At 46.1% G+C, this 22,904-nt stretch overlaps 1 protein-coding gene across 2 annotated transcripts; it reads right to left on the reverse strand.

Annotated features, from left to right (window-relative positions):
• Positions 1-484: 484 nt before the first annotated feature.
• On the reverse strand, positions 485-22,834 carry CDK2 (cyclin dependent kinase 2). 2 transcript variants are annotated; one of them, XR_014508077.1, is made up of 8 exons: positions 22,376-22,823; positions 16,985-17,062; positions 15,417-15,540; positions 12,094-12,264; positions 8,800-8,901; positions 4,294-4,497; positions 1,994-3,067; positions 485-1,945 (listed from the first exon to the last, which is right to left on the reverse strand). XR_014508077.1 is itself a non-coding variant. In XM_083427978.1 (7 exons), exons 1-7 carry the CDS (start codon positions 22,489-22,491, stop codon positions 2,963-2,965), a joined length of 900 nt encoding a protein of 299 aa, XP_083284104.1. In that variant the 5' UTR covers positions 22,492-22,834; the 3' UTR covers positions 485-2,962. The 2 variants fall into 2 exon arrangements, 1 of the variants encoding a protein (XP_083284104.1); XM_083427978.1 differs by having other exon boundaries at positions 485-3,067; positions 22,376-22,834.
• Between the last annotated feature and the right edge of the window lie 70 nt (positions 22,835-22,904).

A 22,904-nucleotide genomic window follows, 5' to 3' on the forward strand; every position in this document is an offset into this window, starting at 1 on the left:
CACTGGTTGCAGAAAGACACAATTTCTTTGTGTGTCTGCTCATGTTCTGGATGAACCACAATGTAACTTTGCAACACCAGCACAATATACAGTGCTACCTCAGGTTAAGAACTTGATTCGTTCCCCGTATGGGCCACCAAAGAAAAAAAAAAAGAACTTAATTTGTTCTGGAGGTCTGTTCTTAACCTGAAACTGTTCTTAATCTGACGTACCACTTTAGCTAATGGGGCTTCCCGCCACCGCATGATTTCTGTTCTCATCCAGAAGCAAAGTTCTTAACCCAAGGTACTATTTCTGGGTTAGCGGAGTCTGCAACCTGAAACATCTGTATCCCGAGGTACCACTGTACTAGATCCTGCAGTGGAGTGCAGGGCAGATAAACAGTCTAGACATTTTTTGCCCCATTGGGCTTAGGCAAGAATCCCCAGCTCACATGAGACCAACGACAAAATAGAAAAAAATTCTTCAAGAGGATAGTCGCATGTATAAAAATTACAGATATTTTAATGAGTTAAATGTACTCGTGCCACAATATTTTAGAAACATCTGTCTTGCAAAGAGCTACCAAGAAAAGGACAAAAATATTTTTTTCCTTAAAAAAGTTTAATTACAAGGTGCTTAGACTAACAAGTTCTATACAAAACCAGAACTCTTTTTTAAAAACAACAACAGCCTTATAAATATATAAACATCTTCTAGTCCGAAAGATGAAGGGAAGGTGGAAGAGAGAAGAAAAAAGTCTCACTTCTAAATATTGCATATGCATAGTGCTACGGGGAGGGGAATAAAACCCTTTCTACCTTGACATTTTTTGGATGGTGTATTGCTGGCATTTTAAAGTTATCCACAGCTAGCACATTTTCAGCTTAATGGAACCGAAATGCCACACTTTCTCAATGAAGACCCATTCACGTCTGCTAGGTTAGTATGTTGTCTTTATACAGAATAGTTGTTCATAGAGAGAATATATCTAAGAATAGTTAAAAGTAAGCCTTCATCTAGACCCAAAACACCAGACACTTCATCCATGAATGAAGACTAGATTATGGCTTATGATGAAGGGGTAACTCCCCTCCTTCAATATTCACTGAATTTGAAGAATAGGCAATGTTACTTCCAACATACCTCTTAAGTTACAAAAAAGGAATGAAAACCTTACAGAAATAAGAAATGATCCCTTGCTTTACAGAAGTCTCACATTTTGGACCCATCACACTATTCATTGGTAAGTGGGATTTGCCAAAACAACTAGAAAAACACCTTTAAAGTTTACTATAGAGAAGGCAAAGAGACTTTGTTTAGATGATTCAAGTTATTGCAGCACCAGTGCACTGAGCAGGCTGCCTTTTGGGTTTCATAGTTCATATTTAGTGAATCTTGCTTTCTGCAGACAAGCTTTTATAACTAGCTCAATCCAGGCGACTGAGTGATCTCTACCAATTACACTAGTTCTAAAAGCTTAGAATTCTAGTTCATCACATGTAATTTATAAGAAACTAATCAGGATTGAAAGTTTAGATTTCCGCCCATAGATTAAATGTTTGTCTGCACCTCAAATCACATCTATTCCTTGCATTTCACTGAAATAACCTGAGAGGTCTGAGTGCCTTCAAGGCATAGTAGCACCAAGATAGCAGTGTTGACATTTGCAGCTTGGAACAGTGCAGTTCACAACTAATAATTTCCTAACTGAAGGTAGGAGTTGCATTATTTTGGCTAAAATACAAGAGGGGAGAGGAGAAATAACTGCAATTTTATCCCTTTAATATTCTCACACCTGAACTTCAAAAAATTAACAAGCACTCGCGCACAATTTTTGTTATCAATCTGTTTTCACACAACACACTGCTTGAAGACAAAGCTACTTGGCAGTTCCATCCCAGCTGAGGGATTTGCTAGTTTACCAAAAATAAGTTTGAGCCCAAAGAGCAATGAACTGAAAGTCCTGTTGCAGATAAGTACAGAAGGGCAAAGCTTCTGCAATATTTCCTACCTTCTCAATCATTAAATCGGCCACCCACCCACACAGATGGAAAGGCCTGTAACTCAATGCCACAAACCAGAAAGGCATGTACAGGAGACAAGGCAGTAAGATATTGGAAAGTGGATAGGATAATGCCCATTGCCCCCAATGAACATACAGACAGTGGTCATGTGGCTGGTTAGAAAGGTGTTCTTATGAGGTTTGACAGTCCAACTTCTTTTTCCAAGGGCTTCTTGTGGGCTTCAACCAGCAAGCATCACAAACCACGGTCCATCAGGAAAAGGCTACCAGACTTTTGACTGCTATCACTGGTGCAATGAGGAATATCAGGCTCGCATACTGCAGGCATTGCCCAGCTCCTTAACAAAAGGAAATCTTCCTGCTTGTGAAAAGTGGATAGTTAAGTGCATAGTCCTCATGGAGGATCCCATCTGAAAGGAAATGGTGAGCACCTCTGCCGGCACCAGGAGGACTTTATCATGCAAGCACCAACCAATACCTATGATCCAAATCAGAAAGACGCCATCTCTGGCTGCTGGAAGCAAGGACCGCTCAAGCAAATGCACAACTGACCTTTGCAGAGGAAGCTGGAATTGAGTGAGTCACAACAGTACAGAAGACGCTTTGTAAAAGTTACCAAGGGAAGAGAGACAGAAATCCTGGGGTTGTTTTTTTAAAAAAGGAATGACACTGTAGCCTCCTGAGCAATTAGACTTCCTGCGGTGGCTGGCTCTGGGGGCTTCTGCCTCTCTTCTCATGGAAGGTCAGTCTGGAGACACCCTTCACACTCAGCTAGTACTTTAAAATAAACCCAGGAGTAAATATAAAACAACCCCAAAGGTGTGGGCTGGACCTCCAGTTTTCCATTCAGGGTGAAGTTGAGAAAAGTCTTTTCTAAGTGCAGGCACCTGGCGCAATCCAAGACGGGACGGGCTGCTGAGTTTGCCAGAGGGCAGGTTTGTTGGCACCACTCTCCTCTCACAGGCGGAGGTGCGGCACGGCTTTTGTGACATCCCGGAAGAAGGGGTGGTTGAGCGCGGTCTTGGCCGAGATCCTCTTGTTGGGGTCGTAATGCAGCATTTGCTAAAGGGGAAAGAAGCAAAGAGTTAGCGGCACGCAGGATGCCCAAGAACGGGCAGCCAACTCTCCTCGGTCCTTCACAGGAGACAACATGATACAGCCTCTGTAGTGGGGCACTGATGTTACCCCAGGAGCAAAAGCAGAGACTGAACTCAAAACAAAAACAGGACTGAGAACAGGGAGGTGGTGAAATATAGCAAGGAGGAGTTTGCAGCAATAAGAGCAAAATGTCAGAAAGCAGGGGTGAGGAACCTGGTTCCCTCCAGATGTTCTTGGACTGCAATTCCCAGCAGCCTCAGCTGGAACCTGGTTCCCTCCAGATGTTCTTGGACTACATTTCCCATCAGCCCCTGCTAGGATGTTATAGGTAAGGAGGTCCAGAAATAGACAGAGGTTAAGTATAAAGGCAGTTTTTCTTCCGTCGGTACCTAACACTGCTACATTTTAATCAGATACAGTATATACAACAGAGTGTGAAGTGTAAAGGTGAAAGCAGTGGGATGTGGAATATATTCTGGATGTGTCCTAAATTCAGAAAATGATGGGAGAATACTGGAAAACGAAGAAATAACGGGCTACACTTTACCCATGCACCCTTACATTTTGTTATTTGGAGATGTTAAAGATGTTGCCCTAATTGAGAATAGGAAATGAATACACCTCGACTGCTAAAATTTCTTGATTATTTGCCAAAATCAGAAGATAACGAGCACACCACCCAGGAGATAATGGATAACCAAAATCTGAAACAGTTTAGGAACAAGCAAGCTCGCAAATATGGCGACAAGCGGAGAGAACAGGCAGAAGCCAATGTCTTCGTGGAAAAATTCAGTCTTCACTGGACATTGATCTGCTATATTTCTTTTGGTGTGGAAATCTGATTTTATAGGTAAAAAATAAAATAAAAGCAGATCGAAAGCCAGGACTGTCAATGCATAATTCTGAAGGCAATGACAGGCATATGCCACTTCCTAAGGATTACTGGGCTTAAGCTCTGCGAGATATAGACACTTGCATGGGAATGCATATGCAAATCTTTCTAAAAAGCCAGAATTCCACTTATCGGACTTTACTCCAGGAAATGATCCATGACTGGGGGGGGGGGGGGGGCTGAAGACATGCACAGAGCAAATGCTCTCATCTCAGTGGTCTGGATATTTGCTAATGCTCAACGCCTTTTCCCCCCCTAAAGCTGTTGAGACTCTGTCCGCGCTGCCTTGCTAACTCACCGCTAGGAGTTTCCTGCCCTCCTCATCCAGAGGCGGCACAACCTTACTGAAGTCCTGCCGGGCCCACTTGGGAAAGCTGGATTTGTAGTCGGGCATAGAGGTGACACCTGGCCACACAGTCTCGTCCGGCGTGCCGAGGGTGCGGAAGATGCGGAAGAGCTGGTCGATTTCCGAGTCCCCAGGGAAGAGGGCTCTGTGGGTTATCTGTTGGCAGGAGGAAGACAGTTCAGAATCCCAGTGCCATGAAACACCTTCCTTCCTTCAGCCAGCCACGCCTCCTTCCTCTCATGGCTGGCATAAAACTATTGTGCTCCAGGGACTCAGCAGGGTGTAGTAATCAGGACTGGAGAGAAGCGAGTTCAAATCCCAACTCACCCATGAAGCTATGGGGCCAGACCTTTACCTTTTACGGTGGGAGGACCTGTCACCCTGCAGATCTTCCTGGACTACAGTTCCCAACATTTCTGGCCAGTGACTACACTGGCTGGGGCTGATGGGATCCAACATTCCCCACCTGTTTTATGTAAATCACTCTTGAGCATTTCTCGGTAGTGGCCCCTGCCCTGTGGAACGCCCTCCCATCGGACGTCAAGGAAATAAACAACTATCTGACTTTCAGAAGACATCTGAAGGCAGCCCTATTCAGGGAAAGTTTTGAATGTTTGATGTCATTTTGTATTTTAATTTGCTGGAAGCTGCCCAGAGTGGGCAGCATAGACTGTAAATAATAAATTATTATTATTGCTATTATGCTATTGCTATTATGAGAACCTCTACTGGAGGTTGCTGTAATAAGTTAACTCCGAAGGTGAAGCAGCAGTAGCAGGAAATCTACAATCCTTTATTCATTTATAGGCAGGGAGGTTTTCTCAATTGTGCTTAGCCTCCCCTACAAGCACAGGAAGAGTGCAGAGAATGAAAGAAAAAAACCACTTGGGCTGTCGCTTGTTCAAGGCCACAAAAATAGAGCAGATCTGTGTCTAACCAGATTCTCTGCTGGACTACTGTGATGTGTTCTGTGTTGAGCTACTCATCAGAATGTATCAGAAGCTGCAGCTAATGCAGACTGCTGTTTCTCTATTAAAATGCCTGGGCCCTGTCTCTTCTCCCACGTATACTTCCCACTTTCTGAGATCAGCAGCCTTACGTGGATCCTCAGTTATTAAGGTGAAATAAAAGTAATGCACCAAGTACAGTGGTGCCTCGCAAGACGAAAAGAATCCGTTCTGCGAGTCTCTTCGTCTTGCGGTTTTTTCTCTTGCGAAGCAAGCCCATTAGCGGATTAGCGCTATTAGCAGTTTAAGGGCTATTAACGGCTATTAAAGGCTTAAGGGATTAGCTGCTAAAAGGCTATTAGCAGCTTAGCGCTTTAGAAAAAGGGGTTGGGGAGCGAAAAAACCCCTCAAGAATCGCAAGACATTTTCGTCTTGCGAAGCAAGCCCATAGAGAAATTCGTCCTGCGAAGCACCTCTGAAAACGGAAAACCCTTTCATCTTGCGGGTTTTCCGTCTTGCGAGGCATTCGTCTTGCGGGGCACCACTGTACAGCTTCCTTTGGGATGACCACTAATCTCTGAAACGCCCTGCCCAGGAAGGGCCACCTGGCACCTCTCTGCCTAACTCCACTGCAGGAATAACAACATAGCTCAGTGCTTTGAGTATAGAAGATCCTGGACTCGATTCTCTGCACCTCCCAGTTAAAAGGCTCGGGGAGAAGATGACGGGAAAGACCTTGTTTCCCTCCAACACCCAGAGAGCCGCTGCCAGTCACATAAATAGTTTGACAGGCTGTGGCAAAAGCCCATTCTCAAATTATTTAATTTCTTATTTCCTGAACATTCGATTATGCTGCTGCTACATTGATCTTTTCGGATAGCCTGCAGAGTTCTAATCATATCTATCAATTGACTGTATGCTTATCACATTTTTTCACAGCGTATTTCTTTACATGAAACTCAAGTAACAGGTTTATTAAACAAGCGATATTTTAAGCTGTAACCTTTTTTATATAACTGCTTTGATCTGCTTTTCGCCTTCAAATTCTGACCTGCCGCTTTTAGGTTCCATTTGGCTTTTTTTTTTAAAAAAAAAATATTTATTAAAAGTTTTATAGTTACAGAAAGAAAAAACAGTGAACATTTTTTAACAAACAATACATCACCATTTGGCTTTTTTAGTGCTGCCACTTGTACACAGCTATTTTTCTTTGTTGCATTATTTACGTATTGTTATGTAAGCCTCATTTACCGGACGGAAAAGCAGCTAGTAAACTAAAATGCATTTTTGATCCTGGTACTACTTACAAGGGCTAACAGCCTTGTAAGATGCTCAGACCAAGATTGCCAGGCGATCCAGACCACCTAAGACCGAGGAAAAATATCTGACCTAGAAAGCTCCCATGGGAATCGTTCCACAAGTCCCTCCCTCCATGACGCACAGCCCTCGGCATGAGCTGCGTGCAACACAGTTCTGCACTCATCTCCGGAGTACAAATGCTCAGCCACCACCACCCCACAGGAAAGGGAAGCTTCGCCGCCTAGAGCGGTGCTGCCATCCTCAAAAGTTGAATCCACAACAGATCCCCTTCTGTTCCCGGCTGCCAGTTCTCTGGCGGTTTCTGCCCCAGGGAAAGGGGATGATGTTAGCGGTTGCTTGCCCCACAAGGTGCTGCCAAGTCAACTGATCCCGTCAGCAGCTCTTCACAAGGCAAAAGGCAAGGAAGTGGGAAGCATTTGATCAGGCTCTAGCCCTGCTCCAGAAAGGAACACGTGAGAGCTCACTTATGTGAGCACCCAAGCTGATGTCACACCGACAGCATTAAAACGGGGCTGGGCCCAAGACTTTTGAAGAAACTAGAGTTCCATGGATGCAACTGATTATGTGGAAGGCAGAAATCCTTGCAGTGTTTAAGCATCTGGGTGGGGAGTGGGGGGTAGGTGGTAAATATGCATCCATCAGCAGCATTTGAAATTATTGGGCTCGGGCAGTTGTACAGTAGTACCTCGGGTTAAGTACTTAATTCGTTCCGGAGGTTTGTTCTTAACCTGAAACTGTTCTTAACCTGAAGCACCACTTTAGCTAATGGGGCCTCCTGCTGCCGCTGTGCTGCCGGAGCACGATTTCTGTTCTCATCCTGAAGCAAAGTTCTTAAACCAAGATACTATTTCTGGGTTACTGGAGTCTGTAACCTGAAGCGTATGTAACCTGAAGCGTATGTAACCCGAGGTACCACTGTACTGGGACAAGAAGTACACTGATCCAGGGGATGGAAGTAGAATACAGTGGACACTCAGGTTGCGAACGTGATCCGTGCAGGATGCACGTTCGCAACCCACAGCGGTGCGTCTGTGCATGCACGGGTTGCGATTTGGCATGTCTGCGCATGTGCGACTGCCGAAACCCGGAAGTAACCCGTTCCGGTACTTCCGGGTTTCGGCGATCCGGAACCCGACAAAACGCAACCTGAAGCGTCTGTAACCCGAGGTATGACCGTAATCTTTTCCTGCAGTTCCAGAACGCACTGTTCAGATCTGGAGAACGGGACGACAAAGCTGCCTTATACTGGAACCAAATCATTAGCTCTCCTCTTTGACAAACGTTGCTCTAGAGGAGGAGGCAGAGAATTGATCCCACCCCGAAATATATTGTTGGACTCCCAATTCTCACCAGTGCCAGCAAGGGTGGTAGAAGTCAGGGCTGGTGGGAGCTAGCAACAGGGTACCCCTGACTTATCTTGGGCTTCAGACGCCATAACCCCCTGCACTTGTAAACACATTTTGAACTAAGCATTGTAGCTTTTAGAGGGCATGGTGGATGTGCTGAACTCGATGACATTTTGCTGCCTGCTGATACTTGGGATTCCAATACAGAAGCGAGATGAATTATCCCTCCCAACCCTATGAAACTATTTGCCCATGAACACTGGGAACTTTTGGTTATTCCAGAACTTTTCTGGCCCAGTTTATTTACAGTCTCTACTTGTAGCATCCCTGAGCAATTTAAGGTCAAGAGATGCAGCCCACATAGTGGGGCAGGGCATCATCAATTCTCCAATACTTTTTGCATCTATTACAGTGATACCTCGGGTTACATACGCTTCAGGTTACATACGCTTCAGGTTACAGACTCCGCTAACCCAGAAATAGTACCTCGGGTTAGGAACTTTGCTTCAGGATGAGAACAGAAAATGTGCTCCAGTGGCAGCGCCGCAGCAGCGGGAGGCCCCATTAGCTAAAGTGGTGCTTCAGGTTAAGAACAGACCTCCAGAACGAATTAAGTACGTAACCAGAGGTACCTCCTTCTTTCCAGGACAGTGTGGCTTCACATCTTCTGCCTCTGCCTCCCCAAGAGAACTTGCTTCGGGCTTTCAGACCCTGGTCTGTATTCAAGATTCCCTGACTGCCCCTTCCAACCTTAGCACCGCTGGGTTCATTTTGATCAGCTGTTCCAGCCGATGCCACATTCACCACGCCCACCCTGCTTCACTCCCGGAAAAAAAGGTACAAACCATCTCTGCGAAGATGCAACCCAGACTCCATATGTCCACAGCTGTTGAGTAGTATTTGCAGCCAAGGAGAATTTCTGGAGCTCGGTACCAGAGGGTCACCACCTAGTGTAAAGCACAAAACACCCATAAACAATTCAGTGTTGTTGTTTCCCCCTTTTTATACATACGTGCAATTAAATTACAAGGCATTGGCAGGAAGGAGTCCCAGTTTATTACAGGTGCAACTCCAGTCCCTGTGAAGGAAGGTAAGATTAGCATTCAAAACAGGGGCACACGCCAGCAACTCCTTCATACAGAGGGTTACCCTGAATGTGCACACCTAAAACAACCGGATAATCAAGAGGCTTGGATAAACATTCCCTCTACCAAGGTTTTTTCTGACGAAGAAAACACAGGGTCCAACAAACAGCAACTATGAGGCTTTCAGTTATTAGAAAATCAGCTATACGTGATGTTTTGACTTTAAAAGACTCAGGAATTATTTTCAAAAGAGTAGCCCTTTCCCCAACCTATATTGTTGCTCACTGCAAATAACAAAGTATTATTAATAATAATTTTATTTCTACCCCGCCCATCCGACTGGGTTGCCCCAGCCACTCTGGGCGGCTTTCAACAGATATACAAACATAATAATGGTTGAAGGAGCTGGGTAAGTTTAGCCTGGGAAAGAGGAGACATCGAGATAATAGCCATCTTCAAATATCTAAAGGGTTGTCATATGGAGGATGGAGCAAGCTGGTTTGGGTTGGGGGTGTTTACTGAGTTGTTTATGTTTACATTATGTATTTTGCATTTTATATTGTGATTTTACATTGTAACTGCCCTGAGACCTGTGGGGATAGGGCAGTATACAAATTTAAGTATTATTTTTGTTACATATTATTTTTTATTATTATCCATTAAAAGACTTCCCTATACAGGGCTGCCTTCAGAAGTCTTCTGAAGGTTCTATAGTTATTCATCTCCTTTACATCTGATGGGAGGATGTTCCACAGGGTGGCTGCCACTACCGAGAAGGCCCTAATTATCCAAATTTTATTTAAAAGATAATCTGAAGAGAATTTTTTTGCGGGCAAGGGCAGTACAGTGGTACCTCAGGTTACAGACGCTTCAGGTTACCGACTCCACTAACCCAGAAACAGTACCTCAGCTTAAGAACTTTGCTTCAGGATGAGAACAGAAATCACACGTTGGCGGCGGGAGGCCCCCCTAGCTAAAGTGGTACCTCAGGTTAAGAACAGTTTCAGGTTAAGAACGGACCTCCAGAATGAATTAAGTTCTTAACCCGAGGTACCACTGTAGCTCAGTGGCAGAGCACAAGCTGTGCAGACAAAATATCCCAGATTTAATCCTTGACATCTCCAAGCAGGGCTGAGAATGACCCCTAACTAGAATCTTAACAGTCCACTGCCAGTCTGTGTAGCCTATACCAAAGAAGATAAAACTAATGGTCTGATGTGCTGTAGTGCAAATTCCCATGTTGCTCACAGAAGCCCAGAGTGGCTGCGGAAACCAAGCCAGATAGGCAGGGTATGAATAATAACATTATTAAAATAATGATTATTATTACAGCTAGGGGGAATCAAAATCCCCAGACCAACCGTCTCTCTCGCACAAAGCAGGTACCAACTAAATAGGGAATTCAGGGCAACCATGTATCCTTAGATCATAGTAGTTAAACTAAAGCACTATTAATATCCGCATTGCTTTGGTTTTTTACGGATTTATGCTCATAAGAAAGTCACAGCATCATTTTACATTTTGCAGGCTGCATCTCAATGACAGCTTTTCTAATGCCATGCCCAAGAAATGCCCATTGCTTATTGAAGACCTATTTTACCGTATTTATGTAGTGGTACATTTATTATTATTATTATTATTATTATTATTATTATTATTATTATTGGTTGGTGAGAATCCTGCAGCTTGAGGCAGCTTTCTTTTGTCTCTCCTGGGGATTTCAATGTTTAGTATTGCTTTGCTTGCTGACTTCTTTATTGATGACTGATTTATGGCATTTCCATCCACTCCAACTGCATATATATCTGCTTTAATATGCCCACCGGTAGAAAAGCTGCGCATAAATAAATCATCAAACAACAGCATCCACTTTTCCATCTAAAAGTACAACAGAAACATCTGGCCACAATTTGAAAAATCTATAAATATACTTTAAAATACGAGAAACAGGGCAGACACAGAAAACCCAACAGTCAGTAAACAGGGAGCAGCAGCACAGTACTAATATCACATCATTAAGAAAGCCATGTAAACCAATTTCAGTGCCTGTAAGAAAACATGGGCCAAAGACTCAGAGAAGGTCCTCTGCCCTGCACCCACAAACTGACACATATGCCAATGTTAAAACACACAATGGGGCCTGCGATGTGGACTTGAACGATCAGGGCAATTTCTTACTGGAAAAGACGGTTCTTAGAGTATCCCGGCTCCAAGGCATTTAAAGCTTTAGAGCTGAAAAGCCTTTTGAATTGAGTGTGGATGCAAATTGATGGCCAGCGAAGAGGGTTTATGCGACCAAACCTACTGGCACCAGTTTGAGGTTGGAAACTGCATTTTCAAACAAATCAAGCTTCCAAACTGTCTTCAGGTGCAACCAGGATGCATTTGATTTAAATCACGAGTCAATAAGACTTGATTTAAATCATATATTTTTTACAGAAAGACTCATTTTTACTGGTATAATCTTAATATTTACAACCAGAAGGTGGTTTAATTTTTGGAATAATAAATTTTCAGAGTAGTTTTTACAGTTATATCAAAAATTACTGATTTGGTTATACTATTAGAATTACATAGATCGATAATTATGAAGTTATTGTGAGAGTGAAGTTCACTGTTTATATTTGGACAACTCTTTTGCTGTACCTTATTGGAAGGAGAAAAACAATCATTTCCTTAATAACAATTTAAACAATTTATTTAACTAAAACAGTAACATTATAGCATCTGTTTCCATGTTTGTTAACTGGCGTGATTAAACTTTTTTTTTATAACCCAATTTAAATTTAAAAATCCCATTTAAATTTTTTTAAAATTTATTTTTTGATTATTATTATTATTAAATCATTGAATTTTATCCACCATAGGTTCAGCCCCATGTAATACTAACTAGTGATATGGAGCTTCCTGGACCATCAATTTGGGGGGAAATCTCTGGGAAGCCAATTTGTGCCATTACACACTTGCAGCACCAAGACAATTATTTTCCCCAATATTTGGGGAGGGGGGGGGGAGAAAATTGATCAGAAACAAGTGAGCGACACACACACTCACTTCGTGCGTGTAGGTTCGCACGGGCACGCCAAACGCCCGAGCAAGCCCAAAGTCGGCCAGTTTTATGGCTCCCTCTGCGTTGATGAGGAGGTTTTGCGGCTTCAGGTCGCGGTGGAGCACGCGGTGAGAGTGGCAGAAGGCAAGTCCCTGTAGCAACTGGAACAGGTAGCTCTAGGGGAAGAGAGACAGAAAGGATGAGAGACGGAGAACAGCCCTACAGAGCCAACGGAAAGCTCGCTGTCAGGAGAACTGGCCTCAGCACCAGCAGCTGAGAGCTTAAAATGCTGGGAACCCATCCAAAGTTCCTTCCTGCTACTTGAACCCAAGAGGTGTCGCCACTTAAGCTGAGTCAACAGCTCAAGCAGAGATGACCTAAATCCTCTCCCGTCATTAACATTCATTTGATCTCGGCATTTTGGAAATGAATTTTAATGACGGGAGGGGACATCTCTGCTGCTGAGTCACCTGAACTGGCCACGCCTAGAAAGTAGGGAAAAGGGATTGGATTTGTCTGTGTTAAATTTGCCACTGGAGCACCGACGTCTTTCAGCCTATTCACCGCTAAATATATGGGTAAGTCGTGTATATAACCAGGCGCATCTGTGCTGTGGTTGGGGACTTAATACTTATTTTGGAAGGCGTGTTGCCTCAAGCTTGAATTATTCTCCGTTTGACACACCACCCAAAAAATCCCCTACTCTGGGAAATTTGCTTAAGTCACATTAGTTGGTGTTACCTTGTATATATTGTAGGCCACCTGACACTGAATGAAGATACAATTTTGTAGCTGTATGAAGTGTTGCAATCAAATTATCAGCCTGAGAGTGGTGCTTCAGGTTACATACGCTTCAGGTTACAGACTCCGCTAACCCAGAAATAGTGCTTCAGGTTAAGAACTTTGCTTCAGGATGAGAACAGAAATCATGCTCCGGCGGCGCGGTGGCAGCAGGAGGCCCCATTAGCTAAAATGGTGCTTCAGTTTAAGAACAGTTTCAGGTTAAGCACGGACCTCTGGAACAAATTAAGTTCTTAACCTGAGGTACCACTGTACTTTTAGGTTGCCAGGTTTTTCTGTTCGCAACACAGGTGATCCTTACTGCCACTTTTTGTCTCAGACCTGGCGGCTAAGGATTTACAGCCCAGTTCAGCCCAGGAGAAAGGACTGCTATAAGACCCAACAGAACATTTCCCTTCCCAGCTGGCCTTGGGGCTCACATGGATCCTAGTGCGTTTGCGATTACCGTGAATGGATGGAGAAGAGCAAATTGCTCCTCCACAGAATCCCTGCTTGCTGAAGTATGTAGAGTATACACTATGGGTAGGCAAACTAAGGCGCGGGGGCCAGATCCGGCCCAATCGCCTTCTAAATCCAGCCTGCGGACAGTCCGGGAATCAGTGTGTTTTTACAGGAGTAGAATGTGTCCTTTTATTTAAAATGCATCTCTGGGTTATTTGTGGGGAATAGGAATTCGTTCTTTTTTCTTTTCTCTTTTCAAAACATAGTACGGCTCACCACAAGGTCTGAGGGACAGTGGACCGGCCCCCTCCCCTGCTGAAAAAGTTGCTGACCTCTGCTCTACGCAAACCAAGGACAAACCGGGGGGGGGGGGGGGGACACAAAGTCCTGCCCCCACCCCCGTGGGCAGATTGCGTGCCACAGCCCTTCTTTTATTATAAACCAAGTTGGGAGTTTTTTTGTCATTTTAAAAACACATCACCGAAGGATAAAGTGTGAAAACAACATTAAACCATACAATCTGTACCCATGTCTATCACAGGTGGCGCTGTGCTCTAAAACCACTGAGCCTCTGGGGCTTGCCGATCAGAAGGTCGGCGGTTTGAATCCCCATCCTCCTCCTCCTCATTTATTATTTATAAAGTTTCCCCAGCCACTCTGGGCGGCTTCCAATCAAGTGTTAAAAACAATACAGCATTAAATATTAAAAACTTCCCTAAACAGGGCTGCCTTCAGATGTCTTTTAAAGATAGGATAGCTGCTTATTTCCTTCACATCTGAAGGGAGGGTGTTCCACAGGGTGGGCGCCACTACCGAGAAGGCCCTCTGCTCCCATTGCTCTGTCCCAGCTGTTATCAACCTAGCAGTTCGAAAGCACGCCAAAAAGTGCAAGTAGATAAATAGGTACTGCTGCAATGGGAAGGTAAATGGCGTTTCCGTGCGCTCTGGTTTCTGTCACGGTGTCCCTTTGCACCAGAAGCGGCTTAGTTATGCTGCCCACATGACCCAGAAAGCTGTGTGCGGACAAACACAGGCTCCCTCGGCCTGAAAGCGAGATGAGCCCTGCAACCCCATAGCCGCCTTTGGCTGGACTTAACCATCCAGGGTTCCTTCACCTTTATTTTACCCATTTCTATATGAAGATGTTAGGGACGCGGGTGGCGCTGTGGGTTAAACCACAGAGTCTAGGACTTGCCAATCACAAGGTCGGTGGTTCGAATCCCCGCGACACGGTGAGCTCCCGTTGCTCAGTCCCTGCTCCTGCCAACCTAGCAGTTCAAAAGCACGTCAAAGTGCAAGTAGATAAATAGGTACTGCTCCGGTGGGAAGGTAAATGGTGTTTCCGTGCACTGCTCTGGTTTCACCAGAAGTGGCTTTGTCATGCTGGCCACATGACCCGGAAGCTGTACGCCGGCTCCCTCAGCCAATAAAGCGAGATGAGTGCCGCAACCCCAGATTCAGTCACGACTGGACCTAATGGTCAGGGGTCCCTTTACCTTTATATGAAGATGTTACCCAACTCTAGAGAGATCCAAGATCTAGCCTTTCTCCACACTGGTGCATTCCTTCTATGCATGCACATACAGGACTCCCTGAACATGCTGGGAGTTTCCTCATTCACTTCAACGCTGGCAGAGGGCAGGGAACCAGGCAGAGGGCCTTCTTGGTAGTGGCGCCCGCCCTGTGGAACGCCCTCCCATCAGATGTCAAAGCGATAAACAACTACCTGACATTCAGAAGACATCTGAATTCAGCCCTGTTCAGGGAAGTTTTTAATATGTGACATTCTAGTGTATTTTTCATCTTTGTTAGAAGCCGCCCAGGGTGGCTGGGGAAACCCAGCCAGATGGGCGGGGTACAAATAATAAATTATTATAATATTATTATTATTACTTGTGCAGACATTCCACTGCAGACACAAAGCCGCCCTCAAAAAAGGAACAGGGCGAACCTGCGAGTGCAGAAGCACAACATCGGCGCTTCTGTACTAATCTGGGCATTAGCGAAAACCAACGTCGCCAGTGTATTCACCGTGTGTGTGCCTACGTTTTTCATAGCCCAGCAGCCCTGCCCTCCTCCTAGTCACCTTGGTAAGGGGCAACTCTACGCCACTGATGGCGGACGAAGAATCCATGAACTTCTTGAGGTCCTGGTGTAGGAACTCAAAGACCAGGTAGAGCTTGTTCTCAGTGTGGATCACATCCAGCAACCTGGAGAGTCGGGGAAGGAAGAAATAAGGAATCTGATAAGGAAGCAGTAATGAGAAGGCATTTTTTTGGCCAGGAATAATGCAACACCCATAAACCTTAATAATAATAATAATAATAATAATAATAATAATAATAATAATAATAATAATTTATTAGTTATACTCCGCCCATCTGGCTGGGTTTTCCCAGCCACGCTGGGCAGCTCCCAGCAGAATATTAAAAACACAATCTAACATTAAAAACTTCCCTAAACAAGGCTGCCTTCAGATGTCTTCTAAAAGTCAGATAGTTGTTTATTTCCTTGACATCTGGTGGGAGGGCATTCCACAGGAAGGGTGCCACTACTGAGATGGCCCTCTGCCTGGTTCCCTGTAACCTCATTTCTTGCAGGGAGGGAACCGCCAGAAGGCCCTCGGAGCTGGACCTCAGTGTCTGGACTGAACGATGGGGGGTGGAGACGTTCCTTCAGGGCCGAGGTCGTTTAGGGCTTTAAAAGTCAGCACCAACACTTTGAATTGGGCTCGGAAACGTCCTGGGAGCCAATGGAGATCTTTCAGGACCAGTGTTATGTGGTCTCGGCGGCCACTCCGTCACCAATCTAGCTGCCGCACTCTGGATTAGTTGCAATTTCCGGGTCACCTTCAAAGTTAGCCCCACGTGGAACGCATTGCAGTAGTCCAAGCGGGAGATAACCTGGGCATGCACCACTCTGGCAAGACAGTCTGCGGGCAGGTGGGGTCTCGGCCTGCGTACCAGATGGAGCTGGCAGACAGCTGCCCTGGACATAGAACTGACCTGTGCCTCCATGGACAGCTGTGAGTCCAGAATGACTCCCAGGCTGCGCGCCTCAAAGATTTATAGAAACAGAAACACTGGGGAGTGGTAGCTCTGTGCAGTTTGACTATTATGTAATCTTCTTTGAAGCATCCTCTGATAGTTGCTACCAGATCCTGGATAGAATGGGCAGTTAGGATGGCACCTCCAAGGAGTGTTGTAAGGTAAAGGGACCCCTGACCATTAGGTCCAGTCGTGGCCGACTCTGGGGTTGTGGCGCTCATCTCGCTTTATTGGCCGAGGGAGCCGGCGTACAGCTTCCGGGTCATGTGGCCAGCATGACTAAGCCGCTTCTGGCGAACCAGAGCAGCGCACGGAAATGCCGTTTACCTTCTTGCCGGAGTGGTACCTATTTACCTACTTGCACTTTGACATGCTTTCGAACTGCTAGGTTGGCAGGAGCAGGAACCGAGCAACGGGAGCTCACCCCGTTGCGGGGATTTGAACCACCAACCTTCTGATCAGCAAGTCCTAGGCTCTGTGGTTTAACCCACAGCGCCACCCGCGTCCAGGGGGGGTTGTACCCTTAATAAATTGACTGGAACGGAAGACATTCTACTCACTCCTTCCCAAAGCACAGATCTCAGCCAACTTCCTTCCACATACTTACTTGACAATGTTGGGGTGGTTCAGCTCCTTTAGCAGGGAAATCTCCCGGATGGCTGTACTCGGAACGCCTTCAGTCTCCCTGCGAACAAAGAGGGGAAACAAGGTGAGAAGGGCAGAGAGGGTGCTGCAGAGCGGAAGTAGCCGTGTCCATGACCCACTGATCCGACATAATAAGATGCTCCCTCAATGTGGCAAACTGGGCACCAAAACTGGGCACTTGTGGGAGAAAGGATTTTCCACTGTGGACGTTTATTCAGCAAAGGCACATGGTCTAATCAGTTTGCACACGGAAGCCCAAACAACATTGCACTGGGCCTTCCCCTGTATCTAGCCTAGCTGATTAACCTTAAATCATATAAATCCAGTTCCTAGAATGTGCAGCGATGCCACGGGCTGAACTGTTTTTGATGGTGGTGCTACGTACCCAGACTAACTCGGTTTGCCAAATACAGTCGCACCTTGGTTTTCAAACAGCTTAGTTCCCGAACACTTTGGCTCCTGGATGTTGCAAACCTGGAAATGACTGTTCTGCTTGCGAACTATTTTTGGGACCTGAACGCCCAAGGCTTCTGATTGGCTGCAGGAACTTCCTGCAGCCAACCAGAAGCTGCGATTTGGTTTTTGAACATTCTGGAAGTCGAACGGACTTCCGGAACAGATTCTGTTCGACTTTCAAGGTACGATTGTAGTATAGAAGAGTTTGAAGGGGGGGGGGGATTGCCCTAAATAAGTTAAAAGCAGGACAGGCAAACTGCCACCATGTTAGAACAGGGGTACAGAACTCTGAATATTGCCAGCAGGCTAAACAGGCACAGGTTTCAACCTCCACCCAGTGTTGTATGGGGAACCCCATAGCACAGACAATCTCGCTTGGTTTGCCCTCACCACCACTCAGATAACTGGCAGTGACAGCCAGCCTCCCTTGCTGATGGACAATCAGGAGTGTGCTTTAAGGCTCCCAATTCTGAACTGGCAGCTGCATTTCCACCTGCCCAGCACCTGATTTCACATGTGCATGGCAGGTGGGCATGCCACGAACTGCAGGTAATTTGCACGTAAGTTACCAATGCAGACCACTGCTAGGACCAAATGGACAGCCAAGAGAATGCTATGCTCAAACAGCATTTTCCTGTCCCTGAAAACCATGAGGCAGGGGTTTGGAAAGGGTGCTGACCTTTAAAGCCCTAAACGGCCTCGGTCCTGTATACCTGAAGGAGCGTCTCCACCCCCATCGTTCAGCCCAGACACTGAGGCCCAGTGCCGAGGGCCTTCTGGCGGTTCCCTCATTGCGAGAAGTGAGGTTACAGGGAACCAGGCAGAGGGCCTTCTCGGTAGTGGCGCCCGCCCTGTGGAACGCCCTCCCACCAGATGTCAAAGAGAACAACAACTACCAGACTTTTAGAAGACATCTGAAGGCAGCCCTGTTTAGGGAAGTTTTTAATATTTAATGCTGTATTGTTTTTAACACTCGATTGGAAGCCGCCCAGAGTGGCTGGGGAAACTCAGCCAGATGGGCGGGGTATAAATAATAAATTATTATTAATATGAGATCAGAATGCTGAAAAAAAGGCAGCAACTGCACACATCCCATGTTCTCTTTGGGGAGAGAGATACCTTAAAAGTAGGGACAGGGGTGGGGGATAATAATATGCACAGTGTTCTGTCTATGGCACACAGCCTCAGTTTACCAAGTAATTACAGTATTCCCATCAATGTCTAAAATAAAAAAATATATGCTCATTATGCTGTTAACAGTGCCCTCAAGCACTGGGAAACTCTTTCCAAAGGCACAGCTCAAGCAGCACATTTTCAAATATGCAATTAATGCATCTAATTAATCTATTAGCAACGCCAATAAAATAATCATTGCTTCTGGCCTACTATACCAAAGGGAAAGGAACGCAGCGCAAGTCAAGTTGATCTATTTCGTTAGGTCAACCTCTTTCGGGATCAACAATTCAACTGCCAGGGATCATGCTTGGCTGCAATGCTGCTCATAAGCCATAGGGACTGGCCTTCTCCCTTTCTAGAGCAGGGAAACAAACCCTAAGCAAGAGACCAAGAACAAACCCTGGCTCCTAGCCACGGCTTATTTGGAAGAAACACAGTGCGCGTACACACTGATTCACACAACGCTAAAAGCCGGCTGCTTCCTTCCTCGGCTTGCTTCTGTGCTCTAGGAAGCGACGTGCAAAACAGGGGACATTTGAGTTGTGTGTACCAGTATGAAGTATTTCTTTAAACTATGGTTTGCTGTTAGCTTTGCCGGGTGAATTTCATAGGGGCCAAAACGAGCTCCATAGCAACTCAGCCAGACCCATGGCTCAGTGTCTAAGCCTACCGTGAATGCAAGGTGAACATCAGGCATAACACAATGTGCCTCTAAAAATGTCAAACCACAGTCAATGCTAGGCACATGGGAAGCCTGCACTCATTTTTTAAAATTAACCATTGCAGTTAGTTGTCCACATAGCTATTTACATCAGTTTGCCATTGATTCCAGGAACTTCAGGCCAAGAACAACTTAGGGCTTGTTCCCCCCCCCCCCACCTGATGGCCTTAGCATTATTAAACAGTCAGTAGGCTGTTGGGCAAGGGCTGGGAAAATCCCGAGCATGAATTCAGCTAAGTTCACTGGGCGACAAGCCTAATCTTCTGAAAAGTTGTTGTGAGAATTAATTAGGAAGAAGAAACAAGTATGTCAACGTGGGGCTTCTTCAGAGTAAGGTTGGGATATAAATGTATCACAGTCAACATTCACTATGTTTTAAACCCCCAAGTAACGATAATATAAAAAGGTGCCCCTACAGCACAATCCTAAACGTGACTACTCGAGAGGATGTCCCATTGAGTTCAACAGAAATAGCTCAAGGGTGGCTATAGGATTGTAGATCTAGGGTAATTCATTCCAATCCAGTACATTGGGTATTGTATAAACACAGAGTAGCAAGAGTGCTAGGACTTGCTGATCAGAGTCTAAGACTTGCCGATCAGAAGGTCGGCGGTTCGAATCCCCATGACGGGGTGAGCTCCCATTGCTCGGTCCCAGCTCCTGCCAACCTAGCAGTTCGAAAGCACGTCAAAGTGCAAGTAGATAAACAGGTACCGCTCCGGCGGGAAGGTAAACGGCATTTCTGTGCGCTGCTCTAGTTCGCCAGAAGCAGCTTAGTCATGCTGGCCACATGACCCGGAAGCTGTATGCCGGCTCCCTCGGCCAATAAAGCGAGATGAGCGCCGCAACACCAGAGTCGGCCACAACTGGACCTAATGCTCAAGGGTCCCTTTACCTTTAGCAGGACTGCTCAGTTTACATTAAACCCACAATAGTGGGGAAGGGAGTAGGTTTTGCCACTCATGTATAGTCATATTTTGCCAGCAGCACATCCTGAACCTAGAACCTATTGCCTGCCTTAAGATATAGGAGGATTAGTGTTCAAAATTTGCCTGGTGCCAAGAGCATTTTGCACCTGGCTATCAGCCACTTGAAACCATGTGAAGATGCCTGGGTGTCAGGATGACGCCCAACATCTCCACCATCTGGAGGTGCGTGCCTGGGGGATCCTTGGATCTTGACGGTTTTCCCACACTGGCAACACACCCTGTAGAATTCTGTTATATTTCATCTGCACAATCAGAATGAATTTCAGGAACCGAAAACTCCTATACTGAAAAATATGACTTTCGAGCCGCCTGGCCCCGGAAATGGCAACTAGGCATTCTGTGTTGGCAACTGCAACCCTGGTTTAAGGAGCCATTTAGCACCTAGCTTACACATCTGAATTTCTAACATTAATGAGGATAGGCTGTGGTCACAGAAAATACATCACTTTGCCCATGCTCAGAGACACTCTCCTCTCCAGCCTGGAAGAATTAATCCCAACCACTGATTAAGAGTATGAGAACAGGAGAAAAGTCCTTCTTGATCGGGTCAAAGACCCATCTAACCCTACATTTTGTCCTCACAGTGGCCTATGGGAAGCCTGTAAGCAAGACCTGAGTACAACCTTCCCACTGCGCTTGCGACTCCCAGCAAACAGCATTCAGGGGAAATTCAGGGTTCTCTTCCAGCCCAGATCCTCCTGGACTGCCCATTTCGAAAGCAGCACAATCAAGATGAGGGCCCAGCGCCACTAGGAAAGAAATCTAGATACAAAATGAGGGGCTCCCTTCCCTGTCAAGAAGACACACACTATACATTTAAGGTGCATGACGTTTCCCAAAGAATCATGAGAACTATAGTTTGCTAAAGGTGCTGGAAACTGCATGCCAGTGGAGGGGAAACTACAGTTCCGACTGTTCTTTAGGGAAATCAGATATGCGTTGAATATTCTTTAAATTTATGGTGTGTATAAATCACCCTGAGAATCCCACCAGCATAGCCAGCCAGGATTTTTCTTTGGGGGGGAGCAAAAAGTTGTTGAGCTTTTTGGGGGGAGATCACCCAAAAAGTGTTGATCATAGGTTAACAAAAATCCCACCCAACAGGGCACAATTACTGGGGGCAGGCTTCTGCTGGGGAGGCCGGAGCTCAGTTAATTTGGTACTGTATTTTTAAAGCTTTTCAATAATTTTGGAGGATTATGGGGGGGGGCAGCTGCCTTCCCCCTTGGCTACGCCTAAGGAGGGTTCCATCCCAACAATTCGATTAGATCTTAAAATGTGTGCAAAATAAGCCCGGTGGCCTTTTGCAATGCAGTAACTGGCCGTAACAAACATTTTAGCATCCCTCAGTAAATTAACGCCGCAAGGGGTCATTCAGATCCGTATGAAAAGAACCGTACTTTTCAATAAGTTGCAATTCAGAAGTTTCATATGAAACTTGAGAGAGAGAGGGAGGGAGGGAAAATTGTGTACTCAAAATAAGTCCAGCACCCTGAACCGGAGTAACTGGGCATTGCAGCCAAGCAAAACCACGACTTGAGGGCAACCCCCCCTCAACAGAGGAGTAGGTACTACGAGCCCCCCCCCCCCGAAAGTGAGGCCAAGAGAGCGGGAGGGGAGGAGAACGGCTCTCTCCCGCTCCGCCTCGCGTAGTAGGTCGGCCCTAAATATATACCGAATCGGCGCACAAGGGAAGTTCTGTTCTCCGTCCGCGAAGTTGCAGGAAGAAGGGAGGGCCGCGAACTTCTTCCCAAATCCCCTTGCTCGTCACCCACCCATTCAAAAGAGAAAACCCCGGCTCCTCCTCCTCCTCATGCAAAGAGAGGAGCAGATTCGTCTGCAGATTCTTTCCAGCGCCTTCAAGCAGCAGCAAAGGGGTTGGGTTTTTTTTGCTGCCAGGCCACCCAGAGTTTCTTTCTTAGAAATTGTGTTTTGTATTTATTATTATTATTATTATTATTATTATTATTATTGGAGTGGGGGTGTCGGGCGAGGAATTATTTGCACTCACGTGTCCAGGCGGATTTTCTTAAGCGCCACCACCTCCCCGGTGACTTTGTTCTTCGCTTTGTAGACCACGCCGTAGGTGCCCTCGCCGATCTTCTCCACCTTCTGGAAGTTCTCCATGGGAGGAGGGTTTGGCTGGGGTGGATCCCAGCTTGCCTCTCCGTAGAGCGCAGAGAGATCGGGGCAGGCAGGAAGGAAGGAAAGAAAGAAGGAAGGAAGGAAGGAAGGGACAAGTAGTTAGCGAGATCCAGGCGGGGCGCTTCCCTGATCAGCGGCCGCGCAGTTGGAGAAGGCTGCAACCTCCCCGCGCGTTCGACGCCGCGCAAAATGGAACGTTGTGTATCTTTTTTCCCCGGCGGTTGGTCGCGCTCTTGTGTTCTCTTTCCCGCGCGCGAAGCCGAGCAACTTGGCAACAATGCGAGCGCTTCCCATTCCACGGCTGCTCCTCCGCCTCCCAGTCTGCTTCCCGCGTTCCATTCGCCACGCCCATCCTCTCCTCAGATTGGCTCTGGCGCCCTCGGCGGAACACGCGG

The sequence above is a fragment of the Podarcis tiliguerta genome, assembly GCF_965153285.1.
Source record: "Podarcis tiliguerta genome assembly, chromosome: 2".
NCBI lineage: Eukaryota > Metazoa > Chordata > Lepidosauria > Squamata > Lacertidae > Podarcis > Podarcis tiliguerta.

Excerpts from the sequence above, each read along its gene's own strand:
- CDK2 (XM_083427978.1), bottom strand. The coding sequence starts at position 22,491 with ATGGAGAACTTCCAGAAGGTGGAGAAGATCGGCGAGGGCACCTACGGC. Across the intron at positions 8,902-12,093 it reads TGCGAACCTACACGCACGAA|GTGGTGACCCTCTGGTACCG; the intron begins GTGAGTGTGTGT and ends GCTTTACACTAG. Across the intron at positions 3,068-4,293 it reads AGGGCAGGAAACTCCTAGCG|CAAATGCTGCATTACGACCC; the intron begins GTGAGTTAGCAA and ends TTTCCCCTTTAG.